At 41.9% G+C, this 19,017-nt stretch overlaps 1 protein-coding gene across 1 annotated transcript in view; it reads right to left on the reverse strand.

The window, feature by feature from the left end:
- The window catches only part of CREBBP (CREB binding protein), a 52,282-nt gene that overhangs the window by 25,322 nt on the left and 7,943 nt on the right, over positions 1–19,017 (reverse strand). Inside the window, 12 exon segments of the mRNA XM_070761596.1 lie at positions 6–407; positions 641–829; positions 1,158–1,276; positions 2,874–2,927; positions 4,155–4,347; positions 8,485–8,602; positions 9,297–9,446; positions 9,706–9,802; positions 10,324–10,563; positions 14,438–14,551; positions 15,153–15,396; positions 16,252–16,428. Of these exon segments, the coding sequence (XP_070617697.1) occupies positions 6–407; positions 641–829; positions 1,158–1,276; positions 2,874–2,927; positions 4,155–4,347; positions 8,485–8,602; positions 9,297–9,446; positions 9,706–9,802; positions 10,324–10,563; positions 14,438–14,551; positions 15,153–15,396; positions 16,252–16,428 (2,097 nt within the window).

Consider the following 19,017-nt stretch of genomic DNA (forward strand, 5'->3'; position numbering starts at 1 on the left):
CTTACCGGAGTACTGGGCGCCTGGGATGACAATGGCGGTGGCTGCGGCTGCAGGGGCTGAGGGGTGGGCACAGATGGAGGGTGCACAGGGGTGTGAGGCTGGGGGGTGACCTGAGCTGGTGTTGCCAGTTGCCCCAAAGGGGTGCTTTGCACCTGTAAGACGTTGGGAACTGAGCCAGCAACCGGAGCTTGGCCTGACGAGGAGGCAGGGGCGGATGGCTGGGCAGGCTGTGGTGGAGGAAGTCCTGGAGGGGTTTGGTGTGGAAGAGGTGGCACTCCAGCCACGGTGGATAGTGGAGGTGCGGCTTGATGAAGGGGTGACTGGCTCACTGGAGGACACGAGAGCTGATTGTTTTGTGGTCCCAGTAAGGTAACTGAGTTAGGAACGGCACTGCCAGGAAGCTGACCCTGTTAGAAAAACCTACACTTAACAGGATATATAAAAACTCATCAAATTCTTGCGCGCATACACAAAATACATCACACTTTCTTCTTGTGCAAATAACAGCCGCTGTGCTATCCATTCCACACAACCAGAATTTGATTTTAAAAACTCGATATTTTGCAAACATGTACTCAAAAATTATTGAAACCAATTTTCCAGAAAAATCGAATACATTTTGTTTTACTGCAAAACTCACCTGTACAACCCCAGCCTGTGCTGCTGGCTTCCCCAGGGCTGGACTGTTGACATTCAAGACTCCACTGGAGGCAGAAAACTGATTCTGGGGCAGGAATTGGGTTTGGCTGGTGGGCTGAGTCAAGAGGTTGCCAGCAAGAGCTCCCATCACATTTTGAGACTGAGGCATTCGGGAAGGAGACAGAGCCATCTAGTAAAAAACAACAGCAACAACCAATCAATCTACTCATATTAGGATTCTGGACCACAGGTTTCAGACGGCAACAGGAAGAATGGCTTTGCAGTGAAACACTGAACCAAGCAGAGTGCTCTTTTAAGTGGATTACACTGAATATTTCCCTGGTTCTCTTGCGTAACATAGAGAGTTGGGTGAGATCACAAAATCAGTAAATATTGTAGTAAAATGCATTAACTAAAAATTCCAGTGTGGCAATATAGAAAAGGATGCAAAGCAACCAATAGCTGAATTGATTTTCTCAAAATATTCTAAAAACTGAACCGTATAATATAATACGAACCGTTGAAACAGAGGCCATGGAGTTCATCTGAACAGGGTGATTCAGTGGAGAAGACGCACGAGGCCCGACCGATGCTGGGGGCATTTGGGCATTCCCTATGGACATGGACTGATTCACTCCTGCAAAATGTACCCCCAAAACAGCTCATTAGACCACACAACCTCAAACGGGCAGGAAAGCCTGGCCCAAGTAGACAAGCCACAAGCAGGAAGAAACAGTGAAGGACACTTTTTGAGAGAACATTGAGGAAACCCAATTATCATAAGGGGGATTCAACTGGACCTTTGGCAGTCAGGCATCTGGCCCACATATAGGAATGAAACCACTCCGGTTGCCCGCACAGAGGACTAGTGGTGGAATGACACAGGACAGATATTCCATGTTTTAGGTAAAGTCACAATTGGCACAACTGGCTCTGATACTGGGCAAAAGTCACCTAGCTGCAGCCGCTTGCTTTTCCAACAGGAGCTGATGACTGTCCAATTGCAATTCCTCAGTTGGAGGTTCAGAAAATTACTCTTTTGCAATGCCTTTGAAAGTGACTGTTGCCTTGGGTCAGTGAGGCTGGAGTAGCTTGAATGATTTTATTATAATTGCAATTTTTCTTTCCTGGGGAACCGGCAGAAGAGGCGCGTCACAAGAGTTTCAAAGTACATCCCCTTTCTTCCTATGTTTAACCTGACTTCTGTGTAACCCCACCTATGAAAGGAGTTTTTCCTTAATGTAGAGAGATCAGGTTGAATAAAACTATTTTGCCTGCAACACTACTGACTCTGACAAATCTCTCATTCAGTTCTAAGTGATAATCAGAAGTGACCCACAGCTATTTGAAAATAATCCAAGGATTGGTTTTCATGTTTTTCATGCACACGAGCCTTCCCTCTGGGCTTGTGCCTCTACTTTAGAACCGTGTGATGGGAAGTCCAATGTTTCTGCAGAGTAGCGAACCTCTGGAGATTGTGCCACAAGGCGCCGGTCTGGGTCAGAGCGTGCTAAGGGCACAGCATCCACTTGCAAGATTGTGCAAAACTTCCAGAAGAAGATTCAGGTTAAGTGTCCCCCTGAAGATTCATACAACAATGCGTGGCCAAATGCGTGCCTATTTCCTTTTTTTGAAAAAAAGATATTTATTCTGCCCATCAGATTAAAGCTGATTTTTGTGTATTTCATCATATTTCTTGACCCCATAATGCTGTTCTTCCTAAAGTATCAATTTGCTTTTCATCAGACTTCACAGAACATAGATACTATCTTTTCATCAGCAGCAATTTTGAAATTTCTACAAGGACAATTATTTTCAGTATATCTCAATTTAATACACCATTTCTCCCAAATTTCTCCCACCATATTTCCCAAATGGTGTATTAAATATCTCAATTTAAGATACCATTTGGGAGAAAGGAATGTCTGTTAAGTCTGAATTTAAAAATGGACATTATATATGTCATTTGTGTGATTATGTGAATGGCATAAACTGATTCAAATGAGGAAAAAACACAATTATGCCCTTTAACAAACAACATAAATTGCTTCAGAAGCAACAGACAGTGAACTCCCAAGTAAAATTTGGAGGTCTAGACTCTAGAGAACCAAGAGGTTACTGGGATATTATCAAGCCAATTGACTTGGGGCAGAATGTTATTGGAGAAAGGCCAGGTAGGGTGTCCTGGCTGAAAGGAAGGGCCACAGCAAGAGGAAGCCATGGAGGTGACATACCTTGAGGGGGCTGCATACGGGCCAGAGGCACACTTGGCATGGATATAGGCCCATCTGTCAAAGAATAAATGGATGTTAAGCTCTGATAGAATTCTAAATTATCTTAGAATTATTTGAGGCAATATTTGTTTTAAAAATGATTAATTACTCATAAAACTCTGATGGATTCTTCTGTCAGTCCACCACACAAATACATAAGGAATAAAAAGCAGTTTTACCAATTGGAAAGGTTCCCAGCGGAGATAATGTTTTTTTATTTATTACAGTTTTTAAAACCCTGCCGCCCCTATTTAATTATTTATTTAGCCTATTGCACGTATTAGCCAGGGATCACCAAGGTGGCTGTCTGTCTCTGTGAAAGGATTTTTTTTGGTGTGTGTGTGTGTGTGTTATCTTTACTTGTGGGACACCTGAATGTCGGTATAGGCCATCAGTGGAGGTTCCTCTCTTGTCCCTTTCACGGTTCATTTGCTCATGGGAATTGAACCGCTGAACTGCCGACCCCAGGGGTGTGCAGGCCCGGCATCTTACGTGAGCCACCGCGGCTCTGACCCTGCCCTTATTGCTCTATAAGTAACTCACTGGGGCAGGCAAACATAACTTTCCTTCTTCCTCCTACCTGCCAAGGCGTGTTGAGCTGAGAGAGACTGGCCCAGAGTCACCCAGGCGGCTTTCATGGCAAAGGTGGGACTAGAACACACCCTCTCCTGGGTTCCAGGCCAGCACCTTCACCATGGAACCAAATCTGTGTCCTACAAACGCTACACCTGCTCTACTTTAGGGGGCGCCATGGTGGCAAATCTTGTTTCTCACACTACTAAGCAAATATCCAACAGAGGCTATGACCAATGTTGGTCTAATCTTCTCCAGACTCCCCCGCAGAGGAGGCCATGCGCTCCCTACAGGGCAGCCACAGAGCGATGCACAACCAAGCCAAGCCCTCCACTCGGAAAGGAAGTGCTGGGGAGGGAGCTCTGGCTCCTCTCCATCTTTTGTGCTGGGGAAGAGTCATTTTGTCTGCTTAAGAAAATGTATTTGGCGATGCTAGGGAGGCCCATCCTTTCTTCCAAGGGAGGAAGTCCAGCAAATGCCATCTCTTCTTCAGAATTTCACAAAATGGTTATGGATCTATAGGCAAATTAAAATTTGATCCTGCTTCCCTACGACTTTAGAAATGTTCCTTTTTAAAAATCTTGTCAAGATGGGATTTTTGAAGGCACAAAGGTAAAAAGGAGCAGTAGCAAGGTCTTTCTTGCTCTGTATCTTTGGTGAATCACTTACTGGGAGGTCTCACAGGCTGAACCTGAGCCGCAGTTGCTGCCACCGGTGGAAGGCCAGGAGGTTGGGGCCCAGGGGCTTGTAAGGCTGGCTGGTTGCCCAAAATCCCTTGCTTATGTAAACGAGACCTCCGTTTTTCTTCTAGCTCTTTTTGTATCTTATATATTTTCTCTGCTAATAAATGGTAATATTCATCCTGGAAAAAGAGAATTTTTGGAACAGGTGAGCACAGATTGAAGTTATCATTTGGATCCATTTTTGTACATGAATAGTGACCATTTGGAACAGCCGCCTGATGAAGCCGAGGACCTAAATTGAAAAATTTCTTCCTGAACCTTGGCTGTTGTGGTTGGCTCTGGCCCAGCTCCTGCCCCAAGGAATGTGGAGGTGGATGTGGGGGAAACATCCACATGCCACAGGCCTGTTTTGCTCCCGATAGAATCTCACGACGAAGGCTCCTCTGACAAAGGAAGCGTGAGTGACAGGGAAGAGGGGAGTTTGGCAGACAGCCCAGAAGGAGATCAATCATCCTTATCATCCCTGGATTCTGAACAAGAATGTATGACAGACCCACACATGCGTAGAATGATGCATAGGAGAGAACAACTGAAGGATTATTACAGGAGATAAATGAGGCCACCTGTGGTTGGGTGGGGCTGCTGTAATTAGTGCTACAGATAAAAAGAACAGCGTGCTGATTTAACCTCGTGGAAGTTTATCTGATTCATAGTTTCTTCAAGATCGTGGTTTTGCCGTTTCCCTGTTCAAGATTGTGTGTGGACTTTCTGGACTTTGGAATTGGATTCAATTTCTCAGTTACTGGGTGAGAAATTGGATTGCATTTAACCTGTGCTTTGCGTGTACCAGAAAATCCCTTTGACATTTAAAAAGGGAGTTTTTTCTGCTTTTCTGTTGATAAAGACTTTTGGTTTTCCTTGTATCGTGTGGTGTGTGTCTTTTTGGACCAATTACCCTGTAATTACGGGCGGTTGGGACACGCCGGCAGAATACTTGGCACAACACCGTCTCTAGATGAAAGACAGGCAACTTGTCATCTGCCAGATGATCACCTACGACCTAAGATGGAGAATGATAGTTTAAATCCAACATCTGGACTTGAGCAAGTTGATGCAATACAGCTGATTTAACCTGTCAAAGCCCTTTGGAAATATGCTGCCCAGAACTGTACACATTAATCAGGTGCTGACCAGCCCAATGGAGTTTACATGTCTGTGATACAATGCTTTTGACAACGTAGATCATGAAAAGCACTGATGAAAATGCTGGTCTCATCTTCTTACACAGGTATGCAAGATAAAGAACCAAGCCTGGCTCCTTTTCCTGGCAACAGTACTTAACCGATAAACAGAGTTGGCAGGGACCTTGCAGGTCATCTAGTCCAACCCCCTACCCAAGCAGGAGACCTAGGATCGAACTCACAAGCTCCTGAGTGGGAAGCAAGAGCGCCAACTGTAGGCCACAGCAGTTGTACTGCCACGACCCTTTTCAACTTCTCCTGTTCTGAGATTTCCCGGCAGCCTCTTGTTGAACGGTTTCCAGGAATTGTATGTAGCTTTAGATTCCTACAGTAACGTAAAAACACTATGACATCCCAGACCTCTTCCCTTTGGAAGATGTTCCTATAGATTCAGATGCTAGACTGGATGAAATTTAATGGTGAAAAAAGGTTCTACCTCTGGCAAGAAAAACAAAATGCACAGGTACAGTATATGTGGTACCTTTCTCAACAGTAGTAACCATGAGAGGGACCTTGGAGTCCTAGTAGACAACCATTTAAATAGGAGCCAGCCGTGTGCAGCAGCTGCCAAAAAAGCCAACACAGTTCTAGGCTGCATCAACAGAGAGAGAGAATCAAGATCACGTGAAGGGTTAATGCCACTTTATATGGCCTTGATAAGGCCACACTTGGAATATGGCATCCAGTTTTGGTCGCTTCAATGCAAAAAGGATATTGAGACTCTAGAAGACGTGCAGAGAAGAGCGACAAAGATGATTAGGAGACCCGAGGCTAAAACATACAATGAACCATTGCAAGAACTGGGCATGGCTAGTACCAACCCTTCGTAGTATCTTGATTCTATCCGTCTGTAGGAAGAAAAGGGTGGCAATAAATGGACAATTCTCCGGATGGAAAGACGTAAGAAGTAGTGTACCCCAAGTTCAGTTTTGGGACCTTTACTTTTTAATTTATTCATTAATGATCTGGATGTAGAAGTAAATAGTGAGGTAGCAAGGTGTGCTGATGACACTAAATTATTCCGGGCAGTGAAAAGTGAAACTGATTGTCGGGAGCTCCAGAAGGATCTCTCGAAATTGAGGGAGTGGGCAACAAAGTGGCAAATGCATTTTAACCTAAACAAGTGCAAAGTTATGCACATCGGGGCAAAGAACCCCAATTATACCTACCATCTGATGGGGACTAAACTTTCAGAGACAATCCAAGAAAGGGATCTTGGGATTTTGGTGGGCAGCTCAATGAAGAGGTCAACCCAGTGTGCAGCAGCAGTAAAAAAAGCAAGTTCCATGCTTGGCATGATTAGGAAGGGAATCGAAAATGAATCAGTAAGTGTTATATTGCCTCTGTACAAATCGATGGCGAGACCACACTTGGAGTCCTGTGTACAGTTCTGGTCACCTCACCTCAAGGAGGATATAATGGAACTGGAAAAGGTGCAAAAAAGAGCAACAAGAATGATCAAGGAAACGAGCCCCTCCCTTATGTTGTTGTTGTGAGCTGCCCCGAGTCTTCTGAGATGGGCGGCATACAAATCTAATAAAATAAACAAATAAATAAATGATACCAGGTTGCAATGCCTTGGTCTCTTCAGCCTTGAAAGATGGCGTTTAAGGGGTGACGATCGAAGTGTAATAAAATCATGCATGGGATAGAAAAGGTGGAAAGAGAAAAATTCTTTTCTCTATCACACAATACTAGGACGAGGGGGCCCTCCCTAAAACTCACAGGTAGGAAAGCGAGGACAAAAAAAGGGAAATATTTCTTCACCCAGAGGGTAGTTAGTTTATGGAATTCACTTCCAGAAGAGGTCGTGACAGCTGTCAGCCTGGATAGCTTCAAGGCAGGATTAGACAGATTCATAGATGCCAAGTGTATCAGTGGTTATTGAAACGGATGTCCATGTGCCGCCTCTATGTTGATTGAGGCAGGCAGGGTTCCCTTGAGTACCATGTGTTGGGGGGTCAAGGGAAAGGGAGGGTTTTGCCCAAGATCTCCATGTGTACAATTGGGGGGCCACTGTGTGACACAGAATGCTGGACTCGATGGGCTTTGGCCTGATTCAGCATGGCTCTTCTTATGTTCTGTTAATGCAGCCTAGAATTGTGTTGGCTTTTTTGGCAGCTGCTGCAGACTGCTGGCTCATATATTGTATCTGTGCATTTTGTTTTTCATGCCTAAATGTAGAATCTTATTTTTTTCACCATTGAATTTCATTTTGTTAGATAGCACCCACCGTTCATGTTTGTGAAGATCCTTCTGTATTTTGTATCTTCTGGAGTATTGGCTATTCCTTCCAGTTTGGTGTCATCTGCAAATTTGGTAAGTTCCCCATCTATTTCCTCGTCCAAGTCATTGATGAAGATGTTGAAGAGTACTGGGCTTAAAACAGAGTCTTGGGGTACTCCACTGCATCCATCCCTCCGTGTAGATGTAATTCCATTGAGCACTACACGTTGAGTGCGGTTAGTTAGCCAATTTTGAATCCATCTGGAGGTGTTGCTGTCCATCCCACATTTTTCTAGTTTATTTAGTAGTAGGTTATGGTCTACTTTGTCAAAAGCCTTACTGAGGTCCAAGTAAACCACACTGACAGCCTTCCCCCGGTCCACTAATTTTGTCAAAGAATGCTATAAGATTAGTCTGGCATGATCTGTTTTTGACAAACCCATGTTGGCTTTTGGTTATTACTTTGTTTGCTTCTAGGTGTTCATTGACTCATTGATTGATCTTCCCTGGTATTGAAGTCAGGCTGATGTTGGATAACCATTTGTCTGAAGTAGTGTAGAATCTCCTGCGCGAGCAGGGAGTTGGACTAGAAGACCTTTACGGTCCCTTCCAACTCTGTTGTTGTTATTGCTTAAACTAGACTTTTCCTGTGAGAAAAAAACTTTCTAGACCAGTCTTTCTAAGCCCGGAAGATTGAGGTTCTTACCTAACTCTGGCACATATACCATATAGAAGTGGAAGCTCACGGAGAAATGTGCATGAACACAGAATTTCTTTTAAAATGTGGCATTACTGTATACAGCACTTGACATATCCAACCAAACCTTTTTTTTCAGATCAATAACATACCCTACTGTTAGCAGATTCATACATATCGCCTTCAACCTTCCTAGCATAAGCCACCAGATTTTCCATCCGCCGATCTTTCAAAGCTGCTGGATCTGGAGTTGGAAAAATGGCTTGTACGCTGAAAAAAAAATTAATTCCCTTTACAAACACTGCAAGAAAATAGAATATAGTAGAAATACACTTAAAACTTCAGCTCTTAAGAAATTTAAATTAGAACTACTCTTCCTTCAGAAAGACATGCAGCAACTGAAACCTTTGTTGGTGGCACTGAGACAAAAGATGAAATTGGGAAGTAGAATACCGCACTTTTCGGACTATAAGACGCCCTGGTGTATAACAAACACCAAGATTTCAAAGAGGTAAGTAAGAAAAAAAAAGAGGAGGGGTTATCCTCCCTGGCCTCCAGGAGCATTCTACAAGCCTCCGAAGACCTCTCTGTGACTCATTTTTTGAAAAAATCGGTCCGTTTTTCATAAAAACAGGGGCATTTTTGCCTTCCTTCAGCCCCCAGGAGCAGTCTGCAGGCCTGCCAAACCCTCTACACACCCCATGTTTGCGAAATAGGAGCCCATTTTCCAGAGGCCAAAATGGCTGTATTCAGTACATTCAGTGCACATCGACAGCATCTTATACTCTGAAAAAATATAGTAAATGTGTGAAATACTTTCCCACAGAGTAAAGAAGAAACCAATGTTTGCTGAAACTAGCCAGTTTCTCTACTGTCTCCCAGGTCCCAAAGGAATGGCTATGGCTTAACTCACAGACTAGTCCTATCCCATAGTGAGCTATGCCTTCGCCTGGTTAATACTTACAGTTTGTGTACTAAGTGATTGCGCAGATCCTGGGTGACATGCTCATGCCAGGTCTTCCTTATCCCGGTACTTGAAGGTGGTGCAGCTGTTGGCATAGAGCCACTGAGATTTCCAACACTGCCAGAATTTGTGCCATCATTTATTAAGGGGCTAAAGAAAAGGCAGTTAGGGAACCTTTTGTAGATCTTTATTGTACTGAAATTTATTTCTGTATTTAAATATCCTTACTGATGATCAATGTTAAGATATTATTTTACTGCTACAGCAAAGACAAGCAATGAAATTTAATTATAATTTTATCCCTGAGCCCTCCCTACCAGGGAGATACAAAATGTCCATGGAAAGTATTGTTACCAAACCCTGTCATTTTTGAAAACACAAGTAATGGTCAACAAGAAGCCGTTCTTACTTTGCTGCCCCAAGTGAAGTCGGAAGAGATGTTTCTGAGATCATGCTAGTCTGTTGGTCAGTTATTCCTCCTGCAGCTAGATTCATTTGATTGGTTCCTTTGGAACAAGATTGTATAATGTTAGTCATGGAACATTTTCAGACACTTCTTATATTTACATCAACATAATTTATGGATGTACTGTAGGAAAACTCAACCATGAAATACATTTCTCAAATAACAATGTAAAACATATTTAAATACATGATTAATAGTGAGATGCAAATGAAATAAAAGTTATAAGCAACATTATATTTTCCAGTGCTAAGTTGCCCTCCATCCTCAACCATCCACACTTTCTGTGCAATGATGCATATGCCCTTATTCCAGAGAGATGATTTTATTTCTTCTCTGAATCACACAAATCGAATGTACAATAGAGAACCAAACAACTCCATCCTTTACCTATCTCAAGATTCCAGGTTCTCCCCCTTGCCCGGAGAAAACTTATTCTGCTTAAAGGAAAATGATGCATCCCACTTTCAAGCAGAGGTTATTCTCACACTTTCCAAGGATTCTTTCAACTGAAAACAAAATTCTCACTTTCTCTCTGCTGCTAGAAGTAGCTTCCTTGCTTACCCAGTGCACCGATCGTCCTCATTTGCTGGTGGGCTTGAGGTGGTGTAGGCTGCTGGCCTGGTGCCTGGGGTTGTAACGGCGCCTGTGTTTGATTGCCGTAAGGTAAGCCAAGAGCAGCATAGGCTCGTTGCATGGAACTGGGGTCAATAGGATTAGGGTTAGTTAGGGAAGGAGTTATGGACTGTCCTGTTCCAGACGCCACAGAATTCTGGATTCCGCCAGCTGGTGACCCAAGGAGAGCTGGGGGCAGGAGAAAAAGTACTGAATTATGCAATACATATACCACAGGCTAAGGCACTAATGATAAAACATTGAAACACTAGCTCATAACTCTGGAGATTCTCCCTCATCCAGGTCATAGCTGTCCCAAAGGTGTTTTTTCAAGAGGCAACTGGACTTTCCAGTCCTTCCCCTTGAAGATGTTTCACTTCGCATCCAAGGAGCTTCTACTGAAGAAAACCTTTGGGATAGCTCATATATCAAACCCATTTTCTCTCATGACAAATGCAAAACCAAGAGAGCCGTGGCTGACTAAATGCAAGTTTGCGGGCTGGATGCGGATCCAAACCTAGGTTTCCCCAGTTCTACTGCGGGGAAGCTTTGATCCTCAAAACCATCGGCCCTGGCATTCTTGGTTTTGCTCCTCTGCTCTGCTCTGCCCACCTCTCCTCCGAAAGATTGGTTACCAGATCTATTGCTTTATCTGATCTCCATATTATCAAACAGAACAGAGTATAATTATGCTCACATATTTGATTTGTTTTTATTTTTATGTATTTATATCTCAAATTTAGAAACCATTCCTCTTCCTTATATAGTGATTCTGGGTAGTGAGAGATCTGATGGTTTTAAAGAAATATTTTCAGACATTATTTTATTTATCCAACAGTAAGGCTCTCGTGATTTTCTTAACTCAGAACTTACTGTGAAGTCAGATTCTGGGAACAGAATCACAAAAAATAATGGAATTTTATTTTATTGATACAGGATTTCTCTTTTCCTTCCTCTTGTGTTCAAAGGACTTCAGGTGGGCCAATCTTAGGTTTCTTCCTCACCCTCTCCTCTTTCAGGACTAAGCAGTTGTCTCTGTAATAGCTGCCAGGTATTTTCTCTAAGCTTATCTCTAGTCCTCTACATTACGGGTGTCAAACTCACCACGTCACATTGTCGTCACATGACATATTCCGACATCCCCCCTCCCCTTTGTGGAGCTGGGGTGGGCGCGGCCTGCGCATGATGCACCGGGCTGCCAGTTTGATAACCCTGCTCTACATTTACTCTGGGAGGGTTTTTAGCCAAATGCAGGTAGACAATGAAACTATTTAAGATTAAGTATTTTTTTTAAAAAAATAATCTTTATTGAGTTTTATTGAGAATAAGACTAAAACAAAGACAAAGGGAGATCAATAGTAAATAACATCATAGTCATATTGGTATTGGGGGGAAAAGGAAAAGAAACAAAGAGGAAAAGAGGAAAAGAAGAAAGATAGAGTAGACCATAGAAAATGAGAGAATGAAAGCAAATTAGGAAGAGAAGAATGGAAAGGATAAAGAGGCAAGGGGGAGGAGGGGAATTGGAAGGAGAGAGAATGTCTAGCCACTTGGCTACTATTGCAGTTTGTTACGACATCTGTTTCAATGGTGTGTTTGCGATAGTATTTCCCATCTTAAGAGAGTTGATTTCTGATTTGTATTGAGGGTCGTTAGTTCTGGTCTTTAACTGTTGTATGTAGGTTTTATGAGTTGTTTGTGACAATTTTTGTATTAGTTTATATTTTGTCGTTCAATGAAGATTAATTTGTTGAAATGTCATCTTTCGTAATATTGGTTAAAAAAAATTTTTTTTGCCTTAGCCATTTGCACTTCTCCCAGGCTCAATAGAAATTTGTGTTGTTCCTATCTTGTGTTTCCAAGGTCAATTTGCACATTTTGACATATTCCATGGTTTTAGTTAGGAGGTTTAATATGGTTGGGGTTCCTCTTTGTTTCCAATGTTGCGCATGTATGGTCCTTGCAGCAGTTATAATATGTACTATAATATAGAAGTCATCTTTTTTGAAATTTTGTCAGGGGATTCCTAATAAAAATAATTCTGGTTTCAATTATATATATAGATTAGTAATTTGGTCTAAAATGTTTTTAATTTTTTTCCAATAACTTTGGGTAATTTCACAGGTCCACCAGAGATACTTATTTATTTATTTATTTATTAGATTTGTATGATGATAGCAAGTTCCTGGTTTTTGCCTGCATTTCCAGTACGCTGATGATACCCAGCTTTACATCTCCACCCCATGTCCAGTCAACGAAGCACTGGAAGTGATTTGCCGGTGTCTGGAGGCTGTTGGGGCCTGAATGGGTGTCAACAGACTCAAACTCAACCCTGATAACACGGAGTGGCTCTGGGTTTTGCCTCCCAAGGACAATTCCATCCGTCCGTCCATCACCCTGGGGGGGAGTCATTGTCCCCCTCAGAGAGGGTCCGCAACTTGGGCGTCCTCCTCGATCCACAGCTCACATTAGAGAAACATCTTTCGGCTGTGCGAGGGGGCCGTTTGCCCAGGTTCGCCTGTTGCACCAGTTGCGGCCCTATTTGGACCGGGGGTCACTGCTCAGTCACTCATGCCCTCATCACCTCGAGGCTCGACTACTGTAATGCTCTCTACATGGGGCTACCTTTGAAGAGTGTTCGGAAACTTCAGATCATGCAGAATGCAGCTGCGAGAGCAATCATGGGCTTTCCCAAATATGCCCATGTTACACCAACACTTCGCAGTCTGCATTGGTTGCCGATCAGTTTCCGGTCACAATTCAAAGTGTTGGTTATGACCTATAAAGCCCTTCATGGCACCGGACCAGACTATCTCAGGGACCGCCTTCTGCTGCACGAATCCCAGCGACCAGTTAGGTCCCACAGAGTGGGTCTTCCCCAGGTCCCGTCAACTAAACAATGTTGCTTGGCGGGACCCAGGGGAAGAGCCTCCTCTGTGGCGGCCCCAGCCCTCTGGAACCAACTCCCCCCAGAGATTAGAATTGCTCCCACCCTCCTTGCCTTTCGTAAGCTTCTTAAAACCCAACTCTGCCGCCAGGCATGGGGGAACTGAGATATTCTTTCCCCCTAGGCCTTTACAATTTTATTCATCGTATGTCTGTATGTATGTTTGGTTTTACAATAAGGGTTTTTAACTGTTTTAATATTGGATTGTTATATGCTGTTTTACTACTGTTGTTAGTCGCCCCGAGTCTACGGAGAGGGGCGACATACAAATCCAATCCAATCCAATCAAATAAAGGGGACGTATTTGGATATATCTTCACGATTCTGGCTGGTGGCAAATGCCATCTGTAGAACATTTTGTATTGGTTCTCTTTCTGTGTGACTGCCATTGTATATTTATAATTTACTGTCCAAATTCTTTTCCACTCGTTTAAGTAGATTGTGTATAGCCCAAATTTTGTCCCCATGCAATCATTGAGATTTTGACTGTTTCTTCTATGGTATCTTGTTGTAAAAAATAGTTATAAATTTTGGATATTGTTTTTTTTTTGTAGGGCTAAATAGAATCTTATCTAGTATGTTGTTTTTTTGGAATCTGAATTTGTTTTTGTGTTTTTTTATATAATGATTGGATTTGGGTATATTGATACCAATCGAGTGTAATTCCATTTTCAGGTAAGTTTTGTTTTGGGATTAAGTCATTATTTCTGTCTAGTAAGTATTTGTATTGGTTAACTAAGAAAGAAATTTGGGTAAGTAACGACTTCAATGGGGGATATCCATTTAGGAGTAGATGTATAGTAGTTCTTCCTTATATTTTGCCAGGTATCGATTAGTGCCCTTCGGATATAATGCTGTTTAAAATATTGTGACATTTCACGTGGTTCTGTTAGTAAGAAGGCGTGCCATCCTGACAAAAGATCATAGCCTTCTAGTGTTAGTAGTCTTTGACTGGTAAGTAATATCCAATCCTTCACTAATTTCATAGGACGGTGGCTTTATATATTCTTAAGCTGATAATATCATTTTAAGGAACAAGTTTCAAAGTAAATCAGGAAATGGAAACAAATGCATTTCTTCTGCACTTCTCTTGACTCCAATGAACAGGCTACTTACGTTGCTGGCTTCTCTTGTCGCTGGCGTTTTTCAATGGGAGGCACACTGGGCAGTCATGCCGTGTACAATTCTTCCAGTGGGATATGATCTGACGTGATGAGGCACAATGTGCCACTGCAGAAGGAAAACCATAAACTAAACCTCCATAGCAGGTGTGTCAAACTCGTGTTGTCATGCCGTTGTCAAATGAACTATCAGAGGGACTTTCCCCCTCTAAGCTAAAGCGGGAGGGGGCAGGGTCAGAATGTGATGTATCACACAGTAATATTTGCAAACCTATGAAGAAGGGCCGCGGGGGAGGGCCTTCTCTATTGCCGCCCCGGCTTTATGGAACCAATCCCCGCCCCGCCCCCCCTCCCAAAGTCCGTACTGCTCCCACCCTACTGGCCTTCCGCTAAAGACCTGGCTTTGCCGGCAGGCCTGGGGGCCATGAATTGACATCTACGGCCAAATTGTGCTGAATGGTATGCATGTGTGTTGTTTGGATAGTCGAACTGTGGGTTTTTAACTGGGGTTTATAGTTTTATATTTCTATATTTGACTTCTTTTTTATTGTATTTGTATCTTTTTTATATTATTGTAAGCTGCCCTGAGTCTTTGAGATTGGGCGGCATAGAAGTCGAATTAAATAACAATAAATAATTGTGTAAAACCATATGAAGGGACTCTCCCGTACCAAAGCTAGGGGGCGATAGAGCTCAGGCTTGGCCCTTACCTTGACAGGCCTTTCCTGCTTGACAGTGCGTCATGTGATTCAGGACATTTTTCATAGTTCGGCAGTGGGGAAGAGCGCATGTCCGCACTTCTCCATTGGCTTGTTCTCGCCTCTGACACTTATGAGCATGAAGTAGCAGAACCAACTGTTGCTGAATGAGTTTGCGTTTCTCAGGGTCTGCTGTGGGCCCTGTTGCCATGGCCTGAGTAGATACAATGCCCACTTGCTGGACCTGCGTTTGCATCTGAGACCAAGAACAAAAAACGCATTACCTTAGGTTTTATACGTGCAGGGCAACATACCTGCGTAATAAATATATTAGTTCGACTATCATCCTTTTGGAGTAATAAACTACCTATTAAAGAGTCCATAGACCATTTTATTTTTAATGCTAAATTTATATAACAATGCACAGCGAACATTGTTTAGGAATAAAAGATCCAGAAGTAAAAAAAGAAATAGTGCCATAGTCGAAATATTTTACAAGCCACAAATCTATTTTTCCCTAATGAAAAGTCATTAAAAATGCAAGCACAGTAACTGAATTCCATAAACATTACGCGAGCCTTCATACTTAATGGAAACCAGTTCAACCTAGTGCAGTTGCAGGGGTCCATACTTCACAGTTACATGTGATTTACATTCTAAAGCGATCCACCTCCACCTCAAAGCTTCTCCAGTGATTGCTGATGTTATTCTTTGTGGTCTCCTAATTTGCACTGTGAACAACTTGACAAACATAACCAAATACTTCTCCCATAGGAAAAAAAATCCTTATTAGCTCCCTCAACTTCATCCAGGTTGCTAATAAATGTATCCCAGCTATTTGTGAGTTGCTAAATATCTACTAAAATGCTAAAGGCAGAAGAAATAAGATTCATTCCAGAGTTCCCAACAGGTAACTTCATAACCCAGGGCTTGTCAGAAAATCTTATCACTTACTTCAGTTCCAAGTTAGAATGCAGTTTTCTGCACATCTCTTGCTATTATTCTCACGGAACATAAAATTTTTGTTTTTTTATCATCTCGCCAGTAGTATTGACACACACACACACCCGAGTACTGTAGCAAACCTCCAAATGAGCCACAAGCAACTCACCATATTTGGCACACCAGTAACTGAAACACTCTTGATATCTGAAGGGAAGGGAGACAGGTTATTTGCTATGCCTTGTTTATTTGGTAGAGGTGGGTTGGCTCCTGCTGCTGCCAATTGCTGCCCTCCAGGTTGATTAAATGGCGGCACAAAGGGACCCGGGTTACTGGCCATTCCTATCTGGAATGAAAGCAAAATTAACGACGTTAGCATCCGGCATTCACCAAGTGCAAGTGCAGGCTGAAAAGAATGACATATAATTTTCCAAGCCCAAAGTGCTTGGGATCAGCAGCAGCTCCGTTTTTAAGCAAAGCAGTTGCTAAGTGAACCCGTGACTATGGTTACAACCTCCTTTCCACTTGCTTTTGCTTCATAGAGCTGGGAAGGTCATAAATATGAGGACTGGTCACTGTTGTAACTGCAAATTATTATTGTTTGAGACAGTTGCTAAACAAGGACTTCCTGTATACCTAAACCTTAATAATTAAGACTATTATGTACATGGTTTTGTTGTCATGATCTACACAGTCGTGATTTTCAAATGTTATTTTTGAAGGAATACTGCACCTTTTATAACAAGAAAAAATAATCTCTGGGATGTTTCACATGAAGAGGAAATTACTTGCACTTCATTTTTAAAATGTTATTTGTAATATTTCAAAATAAGGAAATAAAGAAGAATAAAAATTCAATAGTTTTAACTGAAATTAGCATCTGAAGACTTAAGTACAAAATTAATCTAAGTGACTTCTTCTGACAAACATTGCTGCCACTCGATAGAAGAATTCCTTCAGATATGTAAACCACTTGCTCTGCTCTCCTGGGACCCTTCGGACAAGAAGTCACAGCATTCATGCTCCACCATTATGTTAGTTGGGAGTCATGAAAGTTGGCATTTAACAGAGAGAATGACTGCTTGTGTATGGTATGCATTTTCTACTTGCGATAATAGTTTTCATCTTGCTTACTGAATATTAATATAAAAATCGCTAATATCTAAGTGTAATTTTGCAAAGATTTTGAAAAGAAAATTGTTGCTAGATCTGAAGGTAAATCAATAGACAAGATTTTAAAAAATCAAACATAATTATTTGAAATGTTAAATTATTAAAGAATAATTAAGCCAGCAAAAAAAATTAACTAGAAGTGCATCAAATAATTTGCTACTAGATTATAAATGACAAACTAAATGATTATGGAATGCATTCAAATCTTGCAACCTATTTTATATGACCAATGTATCTTAATTTTGCAATCTTTAAACTATGCCCTACAATGGTTCTCAACCTTTCTAATGCCGCAACCCCTTAATACAGTTCCTCGTGTTGTGGTGACCCCCAACCATAAGTCTAGTGCCAATTCTCCTAACAGAGCTTTAAGGTGATTGGCAGGAAGGTCAGAGGGACACTCCCACTGTAAATGCCTGATTGATCGGATGGTAAAAATATGATTCAAGGGGCTACAATAAATGCTTTAGTTCCTAACATCAAGGAAAATTTGTCTTTTCCCATGGTCTTAGGCGACCCCCTGTGAAACGGTCATTCGACCCACAAAGAGGTCCCGACCCCCAGGTTGAGAACCACTGCCCTATTACTTTATAGCCAGCCATTAACCATTAACATCTTTGCAAATTATTTGGATCCAAAGAACAGATGATGCCCCTTATATATGCCTCTATGGTCCACGGTTGAAAACTGCAAATAAAACCCATATAGCACAAATGAAAAACAAGAGCAGAGCAATCATATAAGTTAACAACAGTGAATTGAAATGGTAATGCGTCATGCTTCTCAGAAAATCTAAAAAAAGGCCATAGAAATAGAAGTACCAAAAACGCACTATGGGAGAAATACAGAAATCTAACCATATTCAATAATTATTTGTTTGGCAGTGAAAAAGATAATGAGATGAACACTGGGCAGTTCTGGGGATGGAATTCTGTAAGTGGCAGGCTAGCCCTGAACAGTTTCGCTCCTAAGCCACACTTCAGGAAGACCAAACAATAATGAGCATAAGTCTTGATAGTAAAAAACAATTCTACTGGTGCTGCAAACTCAAGCAGCAAAGGGCTTTCAAAATTAATATTGGAAGTTTGAACAAGCTTTAATTAATTGGAAATCAAAATGAGGGGTCACCAAAGTTAACACCCCACCTCAGTATATAATTGTCCAAGTGCCAGTTCAAATCAGTAATCTGACAATGTAGTAATATTTTGTGTCCTCTAGACTTTTTACTTAATAATTGCAGTAATCGATTGGCATATAAACATTTATGGATATTTGAAAGCCATATTAGAAGACCGTGCTCAGTGTTGGGCCCGGAAGACAAAAAAGTTGGTGTGGGGATTGGGGGAAAAAGTCCTAATGGTTCAATTAACAGAGTTTAAATATTCTGCTGAACAAAAGACTGAAAAAGATAGGACAGCAGTCTTCAGGCATATAAAACTTGTCATAATACAGGGTGGAGTGGACTTGTTCTCTGTTACCCTAGCAGGCAGGACAAGAATGAATGGGTTGGAAACACAGGGAAGTAATTTAAGTTAGATATTAGGAAGAATTCCTGCAAAGAGTAGAAGTCATCTTGTGAATGGGTATATTTCCTTTTATTGTAGGTCTTCAATCAGAGGCTGGATAGTAATTGTGCTAAATCCTTAGTCTACCCTTCACTGAATAGGGGAGTCAAAGTAGATGATCTCTGAAATACTTTCACTTTACAATTCTGTCTCTATGTCAGGGGATACATGTCTTTAATTCCTTCCACAATTAAGTT

The sequence above is a fragment of the Erythrolamprus reginae genome, chromosome 9 (assembly GCF_031021105.1).
Source record: "Erythrolamprus reginae isolate rEryReg1 chromosome 9, rEryReg1.hap1, whole genome shotgun sequence".
Classification (NCBI taxonomy): Eukaryota; Metazoa; Chordata; class Lepidosauria; order Squamata; family Dipsadidae; genus Erythrolamprus; species Erythrolamprus reginae.